The 24740-nt window shown below is 41.5% G+C and overlaps 1 protein-coding gene and 1 long non-coding RNA gene across 2 annotated transcripts in view; both read left to right on the forward strand.

Moving 5' to 3' along the window:
* Positions 1–11207: 11207 nt before the first annotated feature.
* LOC122785808 lies at positions 11208–13761 on the forward strand. Its single transcript, XR_006362355.1, has 2 exons — positions 11208–11615; positions 13548–13761. It is a non-coding gene; the product is annotated as an uncharacterized LOC122785808 (long non-coding RNA).
* Positions 13762–19432: 5671 nt separating this feature from the next.
* The window catches only part of LOC122785253 (hemicentin-1-like), a 34657-nt gene continuing 29349 nt past the window's right edge, over positions 19433–24740 (forward strand). Inside the window, exons 1-4 of the mRNA XM_044050979.1 lie at positions 19433–19674; positions 20331–20606; positions 21426–21749; positions 21899–22117. Of these exons, the coding sequence (XP_043906914.1) occupies positions 19617–19674; positions 20331–20606; positions 21426–21749; positions 21899–22117 (877 nt within the window). The 5' untranslated portion in view covers positions 19433–19616. The remainder of the gene's footprint in view (positions 19675–20330; positions 20607–21425; positions 21750–21898; positions 22118–24740) is intronic.

Consider the following 24740-nt stretch of genomic DNA (forward strand, 5'->3'; position numbering starts at 1 on the left):
GAGACACCTGGACGCAGCTCGCTGTCTCTCTCCCTCCAGAATAGCTCACGCCAAAAGCGTATATAATGCAGCCACGTGATGACATGGACGCTGGCTGATAGTGAGAAACCAGCGAGCGGGGGGACTCCACACCCCCGTGTAGACCCCTACCCCCCCCTCCTGAATCAAATACGCAGAGATGTGTGGGATTACTCTCACAGGAGGAACTTGAACCCTCTGACTTCCTGCCCACTGATGAGGTCATTGGTCTCAGTGGGAGTGTCTGTGAAATGCCTGCTCAATAACAGCCGAACGGCAGGAGAGAGCGGGTCGAAGGGGATCAGGTTATGTGAGGAGGTGGAGGAGGAGGTGGTGGAGTACAGTGCTTGTCTGAGGGCTTTCACTGAGCACAGCATGCGTTCACGTTAAGACGAGGAATCTCAATCTCTTAAAAAATTGTCCAAGAAAGGGGAGTGACACCGCCAGGAAAATCTCACAAAAATGGCAGAGAAACGTTCCCGTCAGACACAAAAAAAAACACCTCTCTGTTTTTCATTAATCTCACATGTGGCAGCGAGTAATTACTTTTCGAGCCAGTTCATTTTTTTTAAAACCTCACGCTTGTGTAATGAAGCTGTCGTGGGTTTTCGTATCACGGCTACCATGTTTATCACGTCAGCCTCACACAGCATTCGGCCGGAAAAACCAAAACCTTTGATGACGGCACATTAACGGGGGGGGGATCGCGGTGGAAACACGGCGCAGTTTAATGTTCCGCCAGGACTCGTAGTAACTTGTGTCAAAATGTAAATTATCCGATCGGTTTGTTGATGATGATGAGAGTTCTGGCAATGAAGAAGACACAAGTTTATCTTCCCCATAGGCAATTGGGCTTGTAACTGGAGGGTTGCTGGTTTGAATCTCTGCCAGGTCAAGGGCTGGGGCACCCATGAGCAAGGTAATCCCTATTGCTCAATGTCCAATTTTAGTCGGAGTTAGACAATAATTTGGTTTTCTTAATGACACATTAGTCTGACTAAAATCGAGCTAGTCTTAGTCGGACTAACATACCTGTATAATGAGATTCATAGTCTGATTACTCCTGCATTTAACGGCTTAGTCGGACTTGGCGTTCTGTGCATGCACCAAAGTGTCCTCCCCGGTCTTTGACGACGTACTGTATAAACTGCAGTACTGTCTTTGCCGTCTTTCTCTGGACAACACGGCACCCACATGAGCCATGATCAGACTCATTTGTATCACGATAAACGATGTACAGTGGGTACGAAACATACAGAGCACGATCCGTCTTGATAGTCAGATGTTGCACAGCCACATTCAGCGAGTCGGACTCGGCAAGTTGTCCGATTGCCTGTCTTAGTCAGACTATGTGCTAATTGGGCATTCTAAATTGACTTGGAGGAGCGCCGGTCCACATCCAGTGTACGCGTAGTCCTAGGGTTGCATCAGGACGGGTATCCGGCATAAAAATCTCATCCCAAATCCCAAATATAGGCCAAAAGGAAAACAAAATGTCTTCCTCATTTGTGCCATTGTGTCTTGCATTCACGACATTGGCTGGACCACCAACAAGTCTCTCTGTCCTGAGCCCCTCCAGTTGGCTCAGAATGAACAGATGCATACATTCCATAGGCAACAGATGACACCATTTCAGAAACACTGTGTCCAGATCGACTCAGGCTTATTGTTTTCTTTGTTCAGCTCTCTTTTAGAGGATTTTTCCTTCATAAACAGTTATTACAAATGCTGTACACGCAACTGCACTTGGTTTAACAGCCAATCACATCACACAGGAGATCGGTTACACATGCAAGTGCCCGACTGACATGGACCCTTGTGTTGGAAATGCAGACATGTACGTGCAGGTGGTGACTCAGTCAGTAACACACAGTCGAGTGTGATCCGGCCCCTGGAGAGACTAGAGGCGGTGTCAGTTCTTCTCCTTTCACATGACTTTCTCTTCATGCCAAAAGGTTATGATGGAATTAACTTGAACCAAACATGTGCTGCCTACCCCAGATTTAATCTATAGATTGAGATCACTATCATATGGCAGAATGACCTAGTGTTTGGTCTTCAAAAAGGAGGCTGATTGTCTGCTGAGCTTTTACAACTGTCATGCTTTCACAATAAAGCACAAAGGGGAAAGATATATATATATATATATATATATATATATATATATCTGGTGCAATAGGGTACAAAATGTGTAGCTTGCGGCATCACATGCTCCCCGTCGTCAGCTGGCCTGCCGCCCTCTTGCTCCCGGCTGATGTCAGAGCCTCTTGATTAAAGAGCACGCTGCCTTTTGCTCCCAGTGAAGATCAGGTTGCGCTGAAGTAACTTCTGGTCATTATGAGCAGCAGGACCTGCTGTGAGGGAGTTAGTGGGGGCACCTGGTACATATGTGGCCCGAGGCTGCAGCTCCATACTGTAGGTAGAGGTTAAGGGAAGGAAAGGAAGGGAAGGGAGGGGCAGGACAGCGATCGCGCGCACAAAGCCATCTTGTTTCGGGCCCGGGTTCACATGGAGCCGCTCTGCTGCCAAGGGTCCAGAGCCGTACATCCTGCCGCCTCGCGTCAAAGAGCCAGTCTTCAAACAAGTCACATGAACAAAGAGCCATACAGCAACGCACACAGAAACGCACACACACACACAGAGTGCACTGTAATCCACTATCTCCCTTCATCTGTGGTTTGGACTCCCTAATGCCGACCCTCATTCAGCTGCCTGTACTTTGCAACACGTCACGCTTTCATACGCTAAAGGCCGCATTTGAGAGGATTGGCGTCAGTTTTTGTGTCATTTCAGCTTTTTATCCATTTCGGGAGAATCTAAAAACACTTATTTTCTCCCAGAGAGAAAAACATTTAAGTTTAAATCACATGAACAGTAAAAATGACAATTATATAAGTTTATATGTTTATGTATATATATATATATATATATATAAGACCTATGTCTCATGTACCAAATACAATACAAGTAAAAGTCCACGCACACACACACACGCATACACTTCATACCAGTCCGACCTTATCGAGATTAAAAGTGGGTACAGTCTTGTTTTGTTTTCAGCCAGTTCTCGACCTTTACAGTGAAAGTTTTGAAGTCTTTTATCAGTTTTATTTCACAAGGCATTGAAATGAATTCCAGATCCTTTGATGGAGAAATTGGTCTATTGTTTTCTGAACGTCTTTTTGACGTATATACAGGCACAGCATATGTACACACGCAGTGTTTACAGAAAACTCATTGTATCGAGATGGTACAGGGAACAAGTTTCTGTTTCTGTTTCTGTTTCTGCGCGGATGCGGCCAAACTCTCGCACAACAACGTAATTAACTCGCTCTCCATAAAACATACACACAGCTCGGTCAACACACACTCACTCCCCCGTTTCACCCTCAACATTTTAATGCCTTCCAGATGTTGACATGATGTACTCGACTCCAGCTCCACCAAAAACCCTTGGAAGTCCGTGCCCTTCTCGCATGGTGTTAATGGTGATCAGGAGGCCTCAGAGGGGTGGGGGGGGAGGGGAAAAGGGTGCGGGGGGCGGGTGGTTTCGCGAGACCTTTCAAGCCCCTACTGAGTCGTACAAAAAGCAGCTCGGCATCCTTTCCCTTTCACAGGTTAATCACTGATCTGTCCCAACCAGCGGGGTTTCGAGTGGGGGGAGAAAAAAAAAGCCGCATGAGGAGAACGGGTGTGGTTTCAGAAAACACATTTGACAAAGAAGGTGCGCTTACAAACACGACAACAAAGTCCCTCTGCAGCTGTTCTCGATCCAGATGGGCAACAGTGGTAAATACTATTGGGTTTCATTTGGGGTTGGGCCGTTGGGGATCTTGTGTCAGCGGCTCTCGAAAGGCCGTTCCTCATCGGCTTATTGCAGTTCTGCCGTTGCACGGAGAACTCAAGACTAAAAGACTTTCAAAAGATCTGCATGTGTCACACACTCTGCGTTATGTGGTGGAAAAGACGCAAGGGACCTGCATGTGAATGCTTTTGGAGGCCGTCTGTTTAATTTCTGACAGAAATGTGGAGCCCCTACACAAATGAAATGTTTACGTGTGACCAGAAAGCATGAAAGATACATACAGTGCTTAACAAATGTATTCATAAACTTAAATGTTATTGTAAACATAGCATGTCAACCAATTAGACATTCAAATCAAACTTTTACTCTTTATAAATTAGACATATAAACACATTGTTACATGTAAACATTAAAGAACAGCTGAAATGGGAATTTCTTTATGCTCTGTCATCTTAGAGATGGTAGGATGGCGGAAAAAGACACAGAATGGTGGTCAATGTGGCACAGACTAGCCGCTGGCTAAACAGGTTTTGACCTGTGACTTAAAAGGTCAACCTGAAAATGCCTAATAGTGACATCTGAAAGGAGGCCTATCGCCACCGTAGCATATGTACGACAGCATCTCGAGTCGTTTTGTGTGGATGAAGACAGTTCTTGAAACAATGCGTTTACAGGAAACCTGAAAAAGATTGTGTATAGGGAAAGTTCTGTTAGTCGACTAAAGTGTCATAGTTTTTGTCTCATTAACTTTTTTTTTTTATTTACTTGACGTGTGGTTGTTTTCGGTCGTTGTTGAACATTTTCCGCCATGGTTCTGTGCGTAGAAACCTAGTTCTCATTTTTCGGCTTTGACTTTGGAGACAAACATCCCAAAACCTCCGTACTTCGCAAAGAGGTCAGTAGATTCCCTCATAGTTTTTGTCACAGCAACTATATTTTTTGATTTACTTGTTTTCATGCTCTAAAACTCCCGAGTCTGTGCTCTGTTAATCCGTAAAAGGCCGGTCATCACAGCCTTATCTGTTTCTCAGTGTCCACTCTGAAACGCCCCGGGGGGACGTGGTAGACAGCCACACTCTCTCGGGGGCTTTGTTTTTGAAACATCTCCTCCTCCTCCTCCTCCGCCTCCTCTCGAAGAACAGCTCATCTGGAGGAACAGCTGTTTGTTTAGTTCTGCGGCGGTTCCATGATGAAATGAAATGAAATGCCACCGTCAGTGTATGTTTCTCTTGAAATCTTGCAGAACGGCAAAAAAAACAAAAAAAACAAGACGATACAACAACAAAGACAAGAAAGACAGAGTGAGAGAGAGAGAGAGAGAGAGAAGGGGAAAAGCTCCAGGCTGTGGAACTCTGTGAGAAAGTGTCCATCTGCAGCACATGTTGGAAAAGGCCCAAAACAAACAAGTTAAAATTAAACCACAGAAAAGACGGCCAATCTCTGTGTTTAAAGTACGTACAAACAGAGGATTACCGTCCCATTAGCATTTCAAAAGGTCTGAGAAATTGTCAGTTTTGTGGTTCTGTCCCCCCGCCGCCGCCACAATAGGACTGATAATCTGTGGAGCAGATTATCCACCGCTGGCCCTGCAGCAGCAGCAGCAGCAGCTGTTTGCCACACACGGGTGGAATGTGGTGCTGTGGAAAATGTCTCGCAGGTGCCTGTGTTTTCAGTTTTGCAGCAGTCGCCTGCAGACGACGGATCAGAGACGCTGACACGCGACCACAACGCACGAAACCAAACTCTCAGTGAAACCGTGACCCGGGTTCATGGAGCGTGATGTGTCACAGGCCTTTGAATCACACGGGCGTATGTGTGTCACAAAGTTGACATTCGCAGCTCGCTGCACAAATGTGATGACGGAGAAAAAAAAACTAAACTTCTCCTAATTGAAGCAGCTGTTGCTTTTGCTGATGTCATCATCTTTTGCATTGTGTCACTGTGACAAAGGTCCCTCAGTAGTGTAGATCAGTGGCGTCACAACCCGGTTGAGTCTAGGGTTTAGCACGGCTCAGCACGGCATGGCTCGACTATATGTCTGGCCTCCTTCTCCCACACACGCATACTCACTCGATCTCATATTCCATTTTAGCTTGAGTGGAAAAAAATAAAAATAAAAATGAAAATGAAGAGGTCCTGAGTTCAGATCCCAGATGAGTCCCCACCACGTGTTACATCCAGGCCGAGAGGAAAATCCCTTTTTCCCACCAGCAACACATTAAATAAACCATTTAAAAAAGTTTATTAAACAAGTATGAGGTGTCTGCTGACAGTCTGTGTGTGTGTGTGTGTGTGTGTGTGTGTGTGTGTGTGTGCGTGTGCGTGGTTCAGTGAAAGTCCACTGCAGCTGCGACGATCAGGCCTCTTATAAACTATAATAACTAAAACTGATGATGATATGTCTGCAGAATTAGTGTGGTGGGGAGGGACAACCGTTTATCCCGCCCCTCAGATTGTGTGTGCCCGATCAAACATCTCGATGTAGGTCTGGTTTGCCAGGAAAAAAACACAAATCTGTGTCAAATCTGGGTATTTGAGTGTCACATCCTGCATACACATACAGGATACCATTATAAGAGATAGGGAGTTTTTGAAATTGTAATATGTATTGTGACGTAATCAGTGGAGTAGAGTTTATGGGTATACACCTAAAAAAAAAAATCAGATGAATCCGTCAAAAAGTGTAGACGGGAGGTCGCTCACAGGAGATTAAACCTACTAAAAACAGAACCTCCCTGGTGGAGGTAAAAAAAAATAAAAATAAAAGTTACCCACTGGAACACGGAGGCCAGAGTCAGGATTGATTAATGATTGATCCAAATTAAACGTGACTTAGATGAATCCCACATTTCCAAGCAGCTGACTTTGACCCTTGCTAATTGGCGTTTCCCCCCACAGGCCTCCTGGTGAGTGTATGTGGTCGCCGTGGTTTCCCCCGTAAACATATGATATCCAAGTGTTTGCAGCAGCAGCAGCAGCAGCAGAAGCCCCCTCCTCCACCTTTACAACCCTCAAATGTGTGCACAGCCTGAGGAGATCACATTTTCAACATGGTCATTAGAGAGAGGGAGAGTGTGTGTGTGTGTGTGTGTGTGTGGTTTGACACCATGCTGCCATCTAATGGCGACTCATGATAATACTGTAAAACAAGGCGGAGCGCTGACTAGTGTACTATTTTAAGTCATTCTTATATGAAATGTATTTATTTATGTTGAAGCTTCAGGACATTCTGATTTCCTCGCGTTGTCACTTTGTTACCAGTGTTGTAACAGCGTACAAATACTTTGTTACTGTACTTAAGTACAAATTCACGTATCTGTACTCTATTTCTAGCCACTTTTACTTTTGCTCCACTACATTTCCTCTAACTGTCTTTGTTACTCGTTACTACCAAATGAAATCAGAAGAAGAAGAAGAGTTGGTATAGGGCTTTTCTAGTCTTGATGAGCTGCTTTACACTACAGTTTTCACCCATTCACCCATTCACAACTAACCCTACCACTACCACAGTAAAGGTCATATACTTTATAAGACTTTTACTGAAGAAATATTACTTTTTATTTATTCATTTTTTTGAAATAGTGACTTCAACTGCTCCCAAAGTCATTTTCTGGTTACATACTTGCACTTTTACTCAAGTTTCCCTTTAAAGTAGTTTATACAAGACTGACTTTGTTTGTACTGAACACGTGGGGGAGCCAGAGATCATGTGACTGTGTCCTTCATGCAGCTGCCAGTGAAGAAGATGACACACCAGGTTTCCCCATTTTAAAACCCCCAAATCTTATTGCAGTACAGTTTTATTCACGACCTAGATTTATTTTGGTCATTTTATTAATATAAAACCCAAACAACAGGAAATATGTGCCGTAAAAAACACTTTCATAGAGACTTTCTTTGCATTTTCTTGAGTAATCTTTTGGTATATACCTGGGATTGTTGTCATGCTGAGAAATAAAAGGGTTTTCATGAAGATTGTTTTCAGAAGGAATGACACAGAAGTCTTTAAAATCATGTTTGGACAGTTTTGCACTCATGCACACAGCCCAAATATAACGTTTGTTTTATTTATTATGTTATGGACATGCACTGCAAAAACAGCCCTGCAAGAAATCAGCCACATATTCTTAAATGGATTCACATTTTCTTGTTTTAGGACAAATCATTTGTGTAATGTGTAATGTGTACAAGTACAAAAAGAGTTTCAATCTTAATTAAGGTGAATTTTGCAATTTATATTTGTCTTATGCTTACACACGCACCAGTCTGTGATGGTGAATTTTATGTCTGCATTTGACACAAACCACTGTTTTAGTTGATACTGATGATTCAAGCTTAAAGTTAGATTTATTTTTCTCATGCTTGTCAGGATTATTTTTCTTTTTAGGTCAAAAATGAGAACAATTGAGGCTAATTTCACTTTCTTGAAAATCCTATTTTGTCGTGTGCTGGTTGGGAGTCGTCATGTTATAATATAACCAATGCACCACACAAAAATTAAAAATAAAAACAAACAAAAACTGAAGGAATATAGGTCTAAAGAACCAGGCCTGAGCTGAAATTGTACAGACAATAACAGGTCAATCCAGTCAATCCAGGCTATAATCCAACAGGTTGACTAGATTTGGAACTCCGATCAACCGATCAGTGGATAACTCCAAATAAACGACATCAGGATTTGTTCACCGTGACTTTTTCTGGGTGTTTCCCTCTCATAGCGATTCATTTCTTGGCTGCAGACAGAGCAGATATCACAGTAAATTATATTTTTATGGGATTTGAACCAAGTAGAGGAAAAAAGGGGATTAAACCTGGCATAAGAGCAGCTGTTTTTGCAGGTGTTTCACTAAATACTTGACACTTAATCCTAGCAGAAGTTGTTTTTTTCCTGCTTATTAATAATACATACATATTTCCTGTATTTTTTTAACACATTTCCTGACTGCATTGCAACAAAATGATTGAGATACTTATACAGCATTGCTAAAACAATTAAAAACAAGTCTAATTGTGGCCTCTGACCTCTGGGCTGCAGCATTTCCTCCCTGCAGATGCATTTCAACTCAACTTGTGTTTTGGGGGGAATTTCTCCTCACGGCGTTGTGACCCAGATAATGAAGGTGTGTCTTTGCATTCGACTGGAAAAATATTTAGCACACTTTATTGCTCCCAAACGGAGTGATTTCATCTCTCACGACCTCTCTTTTCACGCCGTAAAAACTCTTTAACCCTCTGAGGATTAAACAAACACATCTTGCAAAATGATCGCTTGTTTTTGTTTAGTGAGTTTTTCTTTTATCGATTGAAAGAAAGGAGTCGTTCTCAGCCTGTCGGGTTTCCATTTCATAACAAGATTCATCGTTGTTGAATAAGTGTACAACAGAATTATGTTAAAACATAGCTAAAAGAGTCATAAAACGAAAGGAAAAATATGATGAATGCAGTGTACATGATTACGTGACTACAGAATGTAGACTTCTTTTGAACTCGAGAAGCAAATAAACAAAGAAATTTATTTTTCAGCAATAACACAAGAGAAAATAGTAGAATAATATGAATTGCCAACATATATCATGGAAACTGTCAAAACAAGACAAAATTGTGTACATTGCAGCCCAAATATTGTTTTATTTTGCACCTTAATGGTGAAAAAAATTAATTTGATTTATTTGAAGCCTAAAACTAAATATAAAATTCCATCGAAATATTATAAAATAACAATAAAAACATCTCAATATGTGACAGTATATTAAGGCACCAGCCTTAAGTCTTAAGGACCAGATTGAAAAAAGAAGAAAAAAAAAAGGAGGACATTGTTTCCACTTTTTCTTTTGGGAAAAATTAAAACAACAGATGTAACAAGATACTGAACAAGTAGCCAAAATGTGACAGAAGGGAGGATTTACTTTGCACAGTCTGTTGTATTCTGATTTATTAAATGAAGTATGTTTGCCTCCACTCCACTAGGGGGCGAGATAACGTTGTTATCATCTTCTTGACCAGCTATATTCCAAATCTTCCAACCAAAACATTATTTTATCTTTATGTCAACCAGAGAATCCAGATCTAAACACAGAGATTTGTTTGTATTTAAAAGTTACACACTAGAGTTGCATAGTCCCGCTTTAATAATGTGAAACCGGACGACCTACGACATAAAAAAATCAAGCGTTTTACGAAGCTGTGAAGCCACGTTTGTGACTCAAACTCAAGGCAGGCCATCAGATGTTTCTCCAGAGAGAATTCCAGCCATTAACACCACAGAGTTTCGTGTGTATCCATGTGTCATTTGATATGGATTCAAATAAACGAGATGAACTCTTGCTAGGAACAGTCGTTGTTGCTCATGCCATAAATATTCCCACATGGTTATGATGTCAGGCTCGCTCGCATGTCGCAGAGCACAAATCAGCTCTTGGAAACTTCAGGCTTAATTATGTCGGGTTTTTTTTTTTTCCACCACTCCTTTGTTTTGAAAGGTCAGCAAAAATCCTTTTTTTTTTTTTTAAACCTTCGCTGGAATAAGGAAAGTGAAAATAAGAAACTCATCAGCGTCTGGCAGTAACATGCATGACTGTAATTTTACTACTTTATCCAGTCAGCTCAAAAACACTGTATGTGTAACTTTGACACAAGAAGCGAGGGCTTCAATGTACGACTATATTTGAATCCGTTTAAACGTTTGGTTCATAAAACTGTGACAAGGAGGAGCAAGGAAACCTATTTATTTTTGAGAACATTAACTCCAAAAGTATGTTTTTCTTATCTTTGCTTATTGTATTTATTGTTATTAAATAGTGGGACTGGCACACAGGAAGAATAAGTAAAAAAGAATGTCAGTAGTATAAACTGTATATTTATAAAAAGGAGGTGCAGCTTTTATGATCTTCTTTCCTGAAATGGTTCTTCACCAATGATTCAATTTCAAAAAACTTAACTCGTCGTCTTCAGACCTAATAGTCTCGGCTAGACACTGTACAATCGGGGACTCGGTTAAATTGGAGGTTGCAACATTCAGTTCGGTCTGAGTTTGCTGTCACGCTTTCACACTTTAGTTAAAACGAACCAAACCCCCCCACACCCCCTCCCTCTTCCTCTCCTTTTGTCCCCAATTTTTCCTTTCACCCCAACCTGTCTTGGCAGATGGCCACATATCTTTGACTCCGGTTCTGTCGGAGATGTTTCTTCCCGTGAAAAGGGAAGTTTTTTTCTCTCTCCAGCAACAGAAATAGAAGCGCCCATATGAAATAAAATTAGGAAATTTAAATTACACTTCCTCACATTTTCTGGGAATATTTGACAGATCCTCTGACTCATTCCTCCCCCCCATGAAAAGGGAGTTTTCCACAGAATTTAATTGTGTCTGCTCGACAGGCAGGGTAACGGGAAACCTGGACGGAGAGTTTGTTCTTTGGAGACGAGACACGAGAGGCTCAACAGGAGTAATCCTTCCCCGTACGGAAAACAATAATGTCAAAACAATGCCATTACTGTGTGAAAGGAGGCCGTCAGCTTCACTCTGCCAGTAAAAGCACTGGCACTTCATTTCCAGCTGAAGAGAGCTGTTGCATTTGAAAGAGACGGGAGAAAGCTGGCACTGAGTCAAAAGGAAAAGGTGTGGTGAATTTAAATAGAAACCTAGAACAAGAGCAGGGCTGAAGCGACGGAATCCTTTTGTTTTAATGCTGCTTGTTTTTTTTCTTCTGGAAACAAGTATCACTCTGAGCTGTGGGTAATAATGTGATGGATTATCTCTGATGTGAAGACGATCATGATGTATCCAGGTTTCCAGGTTTGTGTGTATGGAATTAGATTTGTGTCAATGTCTTTTCAAACAACACATGAATTGTTACCCCAAGTTTTCCCCGCCGACATCCGACAAGGTACTTACAATGATTCAAACACCTGCATTCCCTGTCCCCATTTTCGTCGTCTTCTTCTTCTTCTTCTTCTGTTGATTGTTCAGATAAAGCTTGCAGGCTGCTGGTTTAGTGTGTAGAGGAAACAATGCCATGCTTACAGAATACTTTTTACAAACGAAAAAGACAAATATCTGATAGAGAAAGTTCTGTTCCTTTGGGTTACTTTTCCGTTTTCATTTAAAAATACACATTTTTACACAACTCCGGTGTTGTAGAGCTCCCTGAATGGAGACATTTAAAATGATGGCTCCAGTTTTCAGTGCCAGCAGTGTTTGACCAAAAAACAGAGACCTTTGGAAACAATAACTCAGTTACCTGCTTTCATCTTCAGCCAACTAAAAGCACCAATAACACTTACAACTTTGGTTCAATTACAGTGCTAGCTCATTGTCAGTCTTATGGCCAACATCTTTGCACTTCCGTCTCACCCTTGTTTGTGGTTTGCCGTACTTTCTGAGATGAAGCAAAGAGAGTCTGCTTCCTGTTTGCACTGGAAACATGCATATCACACCGCATTTACACTTCACATTCTCTCCTCTGCCATTGTTTGCTTAATTTCAGGAAATAGAACTAAAGAGAATTAAGTAACAGACACACATCTCAAAGTCTTGAGATGTGTATGTTAAGGGGAAATGCAATTTCCTCTTTCTTTTTTTTTTACAAAAATATGGAAGTGCATAAGAGGACAAAATGACATTTGTGAGATATGGCACACTACACTTTCCTGCTGACCACATCCTGAGGAGAGCATGTGATGGATCAAATTGTCTTACAGGTCACATACAGAGTGGAGGCAGGATGCTCCCTCACACTGTGCCAGAGATTTTCCACCACAAACAAAATAGTCAGCCAAATCAAAGGAAAACATTGTTATCTATTGCTTTGGTTCAGGGTTAAATGTCTCTATCAACACTGAATGGATTCTAATAATATTTGGCACAGATGTCCGCGGCAGTGAGAGGATGAATCTGTTAGGATGAGTTACTGTCGGGTCAAACATCCCGATGTATCGGCACAAAGATATGTTTGAAATCTTGACCCAACCTTTTTCTCCAGTGCAGCATTAACATTCTTAAATGTGTTGGACAGAGTGCCATAAGTTACCATAGAGACAATCAAGAAGAACTATTAGGACTTTTCTGATCCCCTGACTTTCTATGGACCACAATCATCGCTTAGGATTTATATTATTTAATAACTGCAACCTTAAAAAGTCTTCTAAAAATGTCCATGTGGGCCTCATAAAGGTTATATTCAGGCTAGCAATTGAGTTCTAAGCGGGTTTGTCCTTGGTTTCCATGGTGGCCCCACTCGTGTTTGCATGGGCTTCTTATGTTGGGCCTATGCTACGGAACTTAGTAACCAGCCCATGCCGACTTAGTACCCAGGTAGCCTGGAAAGGGTACCAAGTGGACATGGGCTTGAAGTGGCCAAACACAGGTGGGGCCACCATGGAAACCACAGACAAACCCGCTTAGGATCCATACTGTCTGCCCGAATCTGATCCTTATGGGGCCCATAAGGACATGCTAGCTGGGTTTATACTCTTAAGATGTGTTCATGTATAGATTAATAAATAATACATACATACAGTCCATGCGCCTGCAACTTTATTGGGTACATGTGTTCAGCTACTTGTCAGCCCATGGCAAAGCAGCAACTCTCTGCTTTTAGGCCCAAAGATGTGGTCAATGTCATGATCTGTCACTTCTGTTAAGTATCTTATTTTGTTTCTCCCTTCATGTTCCATGTCTTGTCTTCCTGTTTTATTTTGAAATCACTCACCCTTGTCTCTGTTTCAGGTTCCTGTCTACCCCGCCCCCTTCCTCGTCTGCGTGCACCTGATCCCTGATTGTGTCTTCCACACCTGCATCCAATCACTCCCTAATCAAGCACTGCTTATATTTTCCTCTGTGTCTTGTCTCGTCGCCAGTTCGTTTTTGTACCGCTGCCTGATCTCTTTGACCTTCCGTGTACCGAACCTCTGCCTGGAATTAAACTCTGTTACTGATTCGTGTTCTGAATCTTGCATTTGAGTCCCTTGTTCTGCTCAGCCATAGTTCATGACAGTCAAGACAATCTGCAGAGGGTTGGGTGAAGAAATGACCTCAAGAAATCATAGGTTTTTCAGAAGCTGCTGATCTGCTGGGGTTTTCACACGCAACCCCCTCTTGATTTTTCAGAGAAAGGTCCAAAGAACAGAAAATACACAGCGAGCAGCAGTTCAGCAGTCATAGAGCTAGAGGAGAATGACCATGAGAGAATGAGCCAGTGTATAGCTCCACCCTGACCATACCCCACCATTTCTCTGGAACCCCAAGAGAAGGGTGCCAAAGAACGGAACGATTGGGGACCGTTATTTTGGTACTATCACGAACAGAAACACAAACAAAAATACGTACCATACTTAACCTCACACATGGAAACACAGCTAAAGTAGCATCGAAGCAGATGGGCTACAGTGGCAGAAGACCACAACAGGTGCCACTCCTGCCTCTTTGTTCGGTGTCAACAACAACAAATATAAGAGAATGGAATACAGGTTCAGTTTATTCACATGCATAAGGAAATGCAAATGCAGATAAATGGGACAGCTTAATAAACTCAGGGGCCCAACCACTGAGGTCATGTGTGCACTGTCATACCAAAATGTCCCACAAAGGTTTGGATTTGTGGGACATCTGAAAGATGAGAGAATTTCTGGAATCCTTTCAAAGGAGTTTTGCGAAAACAAGCAATATCTGAAATGTTTTATTCCCAAAAACAAACAGGCATTCCTGACATAAATTGTGCTCTGATTTTGGTGATCAAAGGGGAGCATGCGGTCTCTGGCAAAGGGACTTTGTGATTTACTCAATGTGGTATGTGGTATGTCGAGTGCTAACTCTGGAAAGAGTTTGTGCAGTGGGAGGTCTCACATGGGAATATAAAAACATATGGATTCCTTTATGGTATACAAGTTGTTGTATTGTGAAATGCACATGAACATGTGTAGTTATCCCTCTTCCAGACAAGAGGATTACGCTAAAACCTACACTGTTTTACTTATCATGCACTTTTCTCTCTACACTCCCTGCTTTACTTGTCGTTTCTCTTTCACAAGATAAAGGGGGGAAAAAAGCTCCAAATGTCAGCAGAGACCGAAAGAATGTGAACACAGAGGCATCTCTGTTCAACTGATGCATTTTCCATGATCATATTACAGTAAATGGATAACGCTCATGTTGTTTCAAAGTGAATGTGAATGTGTGTTTTTCTGCAAATCCCCTGGTTGAACATTGATCCGCCACACAGAATTTGAGAAATAGCATCTGGATATGACAGCTGATGTGTTGTTTTTCTGTCTTTTTTTTCTCACTGGAAGGACAAGGTCACCTTATCAGCGTCCTGACACGTCATTAGTCATTAGGATGGTAGAAGAGCTGAGCTCAGTCCTTTACATAGAATCACATCTTTTACCCTTATCTTTTAGTCTTTCATCTTCTGGTCAGAGCCTGTAGATAACTGAAGTTCTTGTCCCTCACAGTAGACCAGGACTTCAGCATAGGTGACAGCCGTGCATCTATCCAGCGGCAAGTGTAGCCGACGTGATGGCAGAGGGTTTGGCGATAGAGTTTTTTTTTACCTACTCTTACATCCCCGATTTTATTGTGCTTAATCATTTTTTGCATGTCCTTCACAATTTATGATTTAAAGTTTTTAACTACATAGTCAAATTACCATTTTTCTCCTTTAGGTTTTAGTATTCTGCAAATGAACTGTTGTTTTATGTAACGTTAATGTGTGAATAGACTAAAATAGACCTGTAATCATGGAGGGGGGGACTCTTGTCTCTTGCCTGAGTCATCAGAAAGTGTCTGTGGGTTTAATTCCTGGTTTGGATGGAGTATTTGGGCACCAGTGGCACCGAAAGTTCCTCGCGGTGGCGCGGCCACGATGTTTTCACAGGCATTTCCTCATTAGTTGGAAAGGTTTTATCAGGATTAACATTGCCACCTGCGTCCCTGAGATCCTCCGAGTTGTTTATTTGTGCTGAGAGCTCATTCACTCACATTCTCATCCTCCCACTCAGTGTTCTGGTATCCTGGCACATGCTCAAAGAACACAAACAGCCAACTCTGATTACTGACAATACACATTTTTGGGCTGTTTTCATGAGATTTCTGTGGTTTGCTTAATCTTTTCTCGTTTTCTTTGTTACTGCTCTTTTTCCTGTTTCTTCACCGTGACAGGGGTATTTCCACATGCTGCTGCATTGCTTTGTTCTTATCAGAGTATTATAGTAAAGTTATGTAATTAGCGAGGCATACACAACACACAAGAGTGGGTGGTTGGCTAGCAACAGTGCTCTAGCTCGCGCCAGCGAAGTTAGCATACGGCTCATGTGAAATGAACCAGCTCAGAAGCAAACAGGGAATTTTTAATAAACTATTGTGGTGAGATTAATGAGTCTTTTTAAGAGAATGGACACATGTTTATTTAGGGCCCTGCCGCTGTAGTCTGTGGAGTAGGAGTCTGTACTCCGGTGACGTGTGGACAGAAATCAAGCCGAACAGTGCCGAACTGTAGATCTCTTAAAATGACTTAACGATCCTAAAAACGTGGGTTAATCTCCAATTACCAGGAGTCTGGTGTAAAGTCACTAGGCACTCGTTTGTGTGTCGCATATAAAAGAAATTAACCACAGTTACTTTTTATTGTAGTGGAGATGCAACTTAACCGTGCCATGCCGCGCCGTGGCGAGGCGAGTAGAGCCGGTGGAAATATGCCATTACTATACTGCAAGAAAAAGAACCAGCATTGTTCAAAAGATTGAAAACATTGGTGTTCCACTATGAATGACTGTGGAAGACTTGCCTGTGTTCTCTGATCATGTGTAATGTCATCTAAATGGTCAGGAAATGGTTTTTAAACTGCATCAACAGGAAGTGCTGAATGTTTCACTTTTGCTTGCCAGGATGTTTAGATTTCACATTGCTATGAGATGCTGACCTCACTCACATTGTGTGAAAAGTCCTCCGAGCGAACAGCCGTGAATGCCTGTTTTTATTTTTTTTATTTTTAAAAACAGGGAGTGTTTTAACGCCACGGCTGGAATCTCAATGCTTGTTTTCTTGACTCAAGCACCTCAGTTTATGTTGCAGACCCTCCCTATGGTCCCATGTCTTCTGGTTTTTTTCTCCTCCTACTCCCATCTGATGATCTGTTCAAGTGACCTTTGACCCCAGCTGGATTAGAGGCAACTTGCTGTGTGTGCCTGTTTATTGTCAGTGTTCTCAATTGCATTATCTCAGCTATAAACCACTACACACAGACACACAGCTACCCTTTTAATGATGCCTACACCTAACTTTAACCTACACACAATTCAAATATTAGCCCTTAATTTAACCAGTTCCTCAGAAATGAGCTTATGAGGTATTTGGTCTTTTGATAACAAACACAAGTACATACTTAATTCTTGTACAGCATTTGTAGAGAGGACCCCTTGTAGACCATAATGGATTCCCTAGCCCCTTACCCTAATGGCGTGTTTCCACCAGCTCAACTCCACCGTGCTTTGGCACGGCACGGTTATTTTGCATTTCCACTAGCGATAGTACCTGGTACTTTTTTAGTACTTGCTCTGGCAGGTTCCAAGCGAGCTGAGTAGGTGAGCTGCGACCATAGGTGGCAAAGGAGCTTGAACCATAACCATCACAACTGAGTGCCTAACCCTCTAACCCTGACCCTTAACTTAACCAAAACTTGAACCCAAACCTAACCCTAACCCTAAAACCAAGCCTTAACCCACAAAAAGCCCTTTAAAGATGTGAAGACCAGCCAAAATGTCCCCACAAAGCGACACATACAAAAATACACACACCCGTGTGTTAATATACCCGTCCACATGAAAGACTGAACCAGGAGGGATTTTTAAAAGATGTTGTCTAGTTTGGTTTTCTGTCTGAATCGTGTTTGGAGAGCTGTAAACACACACACTCTGTCTGTAAATGTGTGTGTGTGGGTGAGAACTGCACTGGTGACCTCATAGTGTGGGCATAATGAAGTCTCCCATCGGCATGAATACTAAACACTTTTCCACAGCTGTGAGGACGAGGGACTGAGAAAACTTGACACCATCCATGTCAACAAATCTGTTCCCTACTCTAATGGTTTGCTCTTGTGTTTTTGTGGGCTTTTTTTTTTACATATATATACAATTTATGCTTGTAAAGTGATGCAGTGATGGAAACAAACGTGTACCTGTACATTTGAGTCAAATTTGCAATAAAATGTGCTTAAATATAAGAATTGTGTCACTAATTTCACACAAGGTTGTCGAGGTTGCTCCAGTTTACCTAATCTGATTTGAGAATTCTGACTTCCGACCACAAATGGAACACAACCAAAGTTCACGGCACATAATGAGTGCACAACAGTGTGATTGACAGTGAGGTGTAGGTGATTTCAAAACAGGACCTTGATTGATAAAATCGATACAGTGAAATATTGCAATATTTTTGCTTTTTTAAGTATCGATTTTCAGTCCCCTAGATGGTACCAATATCACCATTGTGCGAGTACATCGCAATAGGAGAAAACGTGAGCACTCAGAGGACACAGAACAGCTTTTGTCACCTGTGTTTCACATACAGGCATCTGAAATGTTTACATTGACCTGTTTATAGCTGTTACACATCCTGATCTGTTAGGATGTGTAACAGCTCGCCTGGAGACTCACCAGAGCAGGTACTAAAAAAAAAAGCACCCCGTACCAGGTTGTATCATTAATGGAAAAGAAAAAAAAAACAGCCATTAGCTCGGAAGTGGCTCCTTTCTTTCTGAACCATGTTATGTTTAAATTGCCACCAAATCCATAATCTGGATTAAATGGGTAAGAATTTAGTCTGACAGTGTTTTTTTTTGTTACATTATGCCAAAATGTAATGGGAACATATTTGGGTTAAGCTCAAACTCACACATAAACCCATGCTGATTGTCCAGACTTTACTAAACTACCTACTATAGCTTAATAAACTCCCCTCTGGGTTATCAGAACAAGTACGGCGGATACAACACACACAATAAACATTCACACACTAGTTAGCCTGACTGCCACAGCTACATTAGCCTACCAACAATCTTAATTAGTTAGTTGTTAGTTAGGTTGTAAACCTACAATGAAACACAAAAACAAAGCCCGGAATTAACCAACTAAAGTATACAATTATTCATGTTAAAGTATGACGAGAGATGATACAGCGATCGTCAATTCATACAGTAATCTGGTTTGATCGTAACATAATATAAACTATAGAGATTACGTGCATTTGGAATGAGGTGGCATTTGTTACACCAAAAGTACACACTCATTCCTGCTCATCTGCATAGACAAGTGATCCTAATCATAACATCTATCACTTATAATAATATATAGAGAGCAATAGTTAAAAATGTCTATATTTAACCTAAATCTAGACTAAAGCAGTCAAAACACATCACATCATAACAAAGTGATAATTTTAATGTTTATATATGTGTATATATATACATATATAAATATATGTATATATACTTTTTTTTCTAAATGACGTCACTGACAACAGTTACAGCTGCAAAAAAGAGACATTGTTGCTGCTGGCAGGATGTGTGTGTGTGTGTGTGTGTGAGAGAGAGAGAGAGAGAGAGAGAGAGAGAGCGCACCGGCTCGTGTGTTGATTCCTCTTTCTCTTTATTTCTCTCTCTTGTCCACACGTACCTCACCAGTTTAACGCCTCACAATCGCAAACCTGAGGCGACAGAGGAGCCGCGCCGTGCCGTGCCGTGTCGTGTTGTGTCGGGTCGAGCCGTGCTGGAATAAACGACAGGAGGGACATTGTTGCAAACAAATGAGTAACAGTGCATCATTTGTTCGACTCTTCGTGGGGCTCATTCTCACTGTGACAGGTAGGCGGCACTTTACCCGCTGAAATGTCTGTGCGTCGTAGAGCTTTTAATGTGTCACTAATAATAACGATAATAATATACAGAGAAACGAATATCAACACTAACAATACTGATAATAGACATCAGGGCAAAGATGCGCAGCTAGGTTTTAAGCAGAAGGATCATATAACGATCTACTCTAATGTGAATGAAGTTTTCTTTACCTTTTTTTTGTGACTTGTTATTCCCTGACACTGTTACACTTTTACCATTCACCCACTGCTGTGCGTGTAGTTTTTACAGTGAATAAATAATAAATAAATATGTAATGTATACATTTCTATTTTATACATTTTGCATCGATATCTTTTGTACTGTGAACATGCACTAAAGATTAATATATTCTGTTGTATTATTTTGTATACTGTTGTTATGGCTGAAACGTATTCACTGCATGTCTGATGAGGAGGTTATATAACAACAGATTTGATGTACCCCCACACTCAGACTGGAGCCGTTAATACTATGACTATTACATTTGCATTAGTTAACGTATGACTGTTCAAAACTAAAAATGAGTTTTTGACACACAGGTGTGTAGCAACCGATGTAATGTAATAACGGCCAATAACCTTTCTTATAGCGAAGTCATAAAGTCTGCTCTGCTATGTTTGTAGGTGCACATTCCTCCTGTCCTGTTGAGCTGAGCCCCTCCAGAGTCGTGGTGAGATATGGAGACTCTGTGTCAGTGAACTGCAGCACATCAGAGACCCACTTCGATGGGATCGGATGGGAGTCTCCACTAGGTGGCAGAAACACAGAGAAGGTCAACCATCTGACCTGGACTGTGAAGAACCTCACGCACTGGGACATCTCACCATTCTGCTTCATAACCCCATCACCAAATTCAACATTCAGTATGTGCTTCAAGTCAGCAGAGGTTGTCCTTTATTGTAAGTCTTCTTTACTTGGCACAGATTGAGGTATGGATGGGTATTGTTAGGACTTTTATTGATACCGATACTTCAAACGGTACTGCCCATCGACATAGATACATATTGTTACTCTAGCTTCATCCGTTGATCTTATTTAGCTCCATTTATGAAGTCATTTGCGTACATGTTGATATCACGTCTAACCAGGGATTACCCAATACCATTTTTTTTGTGCTTGGGGGGCCCTATGGTTAATAAGAACCGATCAGGAAGTAAAAGTGGTTGACTGTATTATTGTTTCTAAACGTCTCAGTTTTTGCCCATCCGGACCACAGGCCATAACAAAGGACATTTTCCACTTTCCTCTGTAAAGTCAATTGGTGAGTGAAATCATAGGGAATAGCCTCCAGGGGGCGATCCTGCTGGGTGCAAAAAAAGTAATTAAGCCTTAGTGTGGTACATTGCAAACAAATGACGGACATTATGCCACTCATGACACCATGTGGACAACCAAAATGGGAATTAAAAAATGAAATGACGCGACATTAAAACCAATGATCCTATACTAAACGAGACAATTCTAAAAATGGCAGATCAAAGATCAAATTGTGACACCGACTTGTGTATATAGGAATTGTAGTTGGAATTCTGAATTCCCGAGTTAATGTTAATGGAACTTCAACTCCACTCAGACTTCCAACTCAGAAAGTTCACTCTCTGTTCTTTACATCTGATATAAATGGAATGCAGCATTAGCACAAGTTCTTAATACCCATTCCTACAGAGCACAGAAATACTCTCTGACCACGTTTTATAACATTTATCCTTTTCCTCCAGCATTCCCAGAAAACATCGACATTCTCACTAATCATTCAGCTGATTCGATGGAAGAAAACAAGGAGTACGGCTTCACATGTGTCATTAAGGATGTAGCACCGGCTAACAGTGTCACCGTCAGATGGTACAAAGGAGATACACTGACCTCTGAAGAGACTTTTGATGTGCCACAAAAGGGACCAGCAAACCTGTCGTCTGTCTACAAACTTAACTCAACAAGACGAGACAACGGAGTCTCAGTCAGATGTGAGGCACATATGGACCTGGGGCCAGAAGGACCAAAACTGAATGTATCATCACAAGAGATAAACGTCACAGTTTTCTGTAAGTATCTTGTGTAGTAATTTGTGAGTATAATAAGTACTGCTTTGAAGTTGAATTAGATTTGTCTCTCAGTTGCTCGCTTTCTGATAAATAAAATGAAAATACTGGGTTGGTGATATTGCATGTTTTTTGTTTGCTTTCTTCTGCAGATGGACCAGACCTTTTTTGCTCTGTCCTCAACACAGTGGAAGGGGACACATTTGACCTTTGTAATGCGACAGGAAACCCAACCCCCACACTCACATGGTGGAAAGATGGACACCCGAAAAACATGAGTGTCCCTTTGAGCAGGGAGGACACAGGACAGCTTGTTGTCAAAGCTATGGGCTTTTCATCAGTGACAAAGGAAATCCAGATATCGGTGCAGTGTGAGTGTCATCTTCATTTGCACAGATTCTACCTATTTAATTTCAATTTATTTGTATAGCGCCAAATAACAACATACATTGTCGCAAGACACTGTACATAGTAAGGCAAAAACCTTTACAATATTACAGAGAGCAGAGAAACCCAACTGTTCACACAACGAGCAAGCATTAGGCATCAGTGGAGAGAAAAAACTTTCTTTTGACTGGAAGAAAACTCATTCTGTCTGACAGAATCAGACCATCTGCCTAGACAGGTTGGGGTGAAAGGAAAAATGGGGGACAGAGGAGAGGAAGGGTAGATAAAGGATTAGAGGGAAGGAGAGTTTAAACTAGAAAATACTTTAGACGGCCCATGTGGCCGGTAACATTTCAAAATTCCGGCCATGCATATTTAATGCCGAACATACAGTCCAAACATAAATGGCACGAAACATAAAGGATCTTCTTTATTTGCCGTTTTCAAAAAGTTCCCGGCATCTTTTCAGGAAATATAAAATATGTCAGGACTGTAAGTTGTGCTGACTTTCGCCCTGCATCGGTCACATGACCACATGATGACACAAGACAACAAGATAAAATAAAAAAATAAATTTTAAAGAAATTATATTATTGTTAGATTTGCTTGTTAACATATCTGATAGATATCTGAATATTTAATACTTATTCATTGATTAAATTATTTGGCTTTTTTTATATCCACTGGACATTATGGCCAAATTCATGTGACACTGGCCAAAAGCCGGCATATACCGGCTAACGTAAACCCTGGAGGGAGGTGAGGTAGAGCCAGAAGAGAGAGACCAGGAGCAGATACACTGGGTACGGAAAGTATTCAGACCCCTTTAAGTTGTTCACTCTTTGTTTCATTGCAGCCATTTTCTAAAATCAAAAAAGTAAATTTTATTTCTCCTTAATGTACAATCAGCACCACATCTTGACAGAAAATTTTTTGCAAATATATTAAAAAAGAAAAACTGAAATATCACATGGTCATAAGTATTCAGACCCTTTGCTCAGTATTGAGTAGAAGCACCCTTTTGAGCGAGTACAGCCATGAGTCTTCTTGGGAATGATGCAACAAGTTTTTCACACCTGGATTTGGGGATCCTCTGCCATTCTTCCTTGCAGATCCTCTCCAGTTCTGTCAGGTTGGATGGTAAACGTTGGTGGACAGCCATTTTCAGGTCTCTCCAGAGATACTCAATTGGTTTAGGTCAGGGCTCTGGTTGGGCCAGTCAAGAATGGTCACAGAGTTGTTCCAAAGCCACTCCTTTGTTATTTTAGCTGTGTGCTTAGGGTCATTGTCTTGTTGGAAGGTGAACCTTCGGCCCAGTCTGAGGTCCTGAGCACTCTGGAATAGGTTTTCTTCCAGGATATCTCTGTACTTGGCTGCATTCATCTTTCCTTCAATTGCAACCAGTCGTCCTGTCCCTGCAGCTGAAAAACACCTCCATAGCATGATGCTGCCACCACCATGTTTCACTGTTGGGATTGTATTGGGCAGGTGATGAGCAGTGCCTGGTTTTCTCCACACATAGCGCTTAGAATTAATGCCAAAAAGTTCAATCTTGGTCTCAACAGACTAGAGAATCTTATCTCTCATAGTCTGGGAGTGCTTCATGTGTTTTTTGGCAAACTCTCTGCGGGCTTTCATATGTCTTGCACTGAGGAGAGGCTTCCGTGGGGCCACTCTGCCATAAAGCCCCGACTGGTGGAGGGCTGCAGTGATAGTTGACTTTGTGGAACTTTCTCCCATCTCCCCTGCATCTCCGGAGCTCAGCCACAGTGATCTTTGGGTTCTTCTTCACCTCTCACCAAGGCTCTTCTCCCACAATTGCTCAGTTGGACAGCCAGGTCTGGGAAGAGTTCTGGTCGTCCCAGACGTCTTCCATTTAAGGATTATGGAGGCCACTGTGCTCTTAGGAACCTTGAGTGCTGCAGAAATGATTTTGTAACCTTGGCCTGATCTGTGCCTGGCCACAATTCTGTGTCTGAGCTCCTTGGGCAGTTCCTTCGACCTCATGATTCTCATTTGCTCTGACATGCACTGTGAGCTGTAAGGTCTTATATAGACAGGTGTGTGCCTTTCCTAATCAAGTCCAATCAGTTTAACTAAACACAGCTGGACTCCAATGAAGGAGCAGAACCATCTCAAGGACAATCAGAAGAAATGGACAGCATGTGAGTTAAATATGAGTGTCACAGCAAAGGGTCTGAATACTTGTGATATTTCAGTTTTTCTTTTTTAATACATTTGCAAAAATGTCTACATTTCTGTTTTTTTTCTGTCAACATGGGGTGCTGAGTGTACATTAATGAGAAATAAAATGAAGATTTTAGCAAATGGCTGCAATGAAACAAAGAGTGAAAAATTTAAAGGGGTCTGAATACTTTCTGTACCCACTGTATATTACAGTTGTATACATACACTTATACAATTTGACAATACGCAAACCAATTCCTACTGGATTTTAGAGGTTGTTGTGTCCTTGAATCTACTTTGAGATCTTAGATGACTCATTTTGTATGTACTAAGTTGCATACAAGTGCTGTATGATTCTTTCCATGCTCCGCTGCAATTGGACATACCATTAATGCTAATGAGTTGCTCCTCAAACATAAA

The sequence above is a fragment of the Solea senegalensis genome, linkage group LG19, assembly GCF_019176455.1.
Source record: "Solea senegalensis isolate Sse05_10M linkage group LG19, IFAPA_SoseM_1, whole genome shotgun sequence".
Lineage (NCBI taxonomy): Eukaryota > Metazoa > Chordata > Actinopteri > Pleuronectiformes > Soleidae > Solea > Solea senegalensis.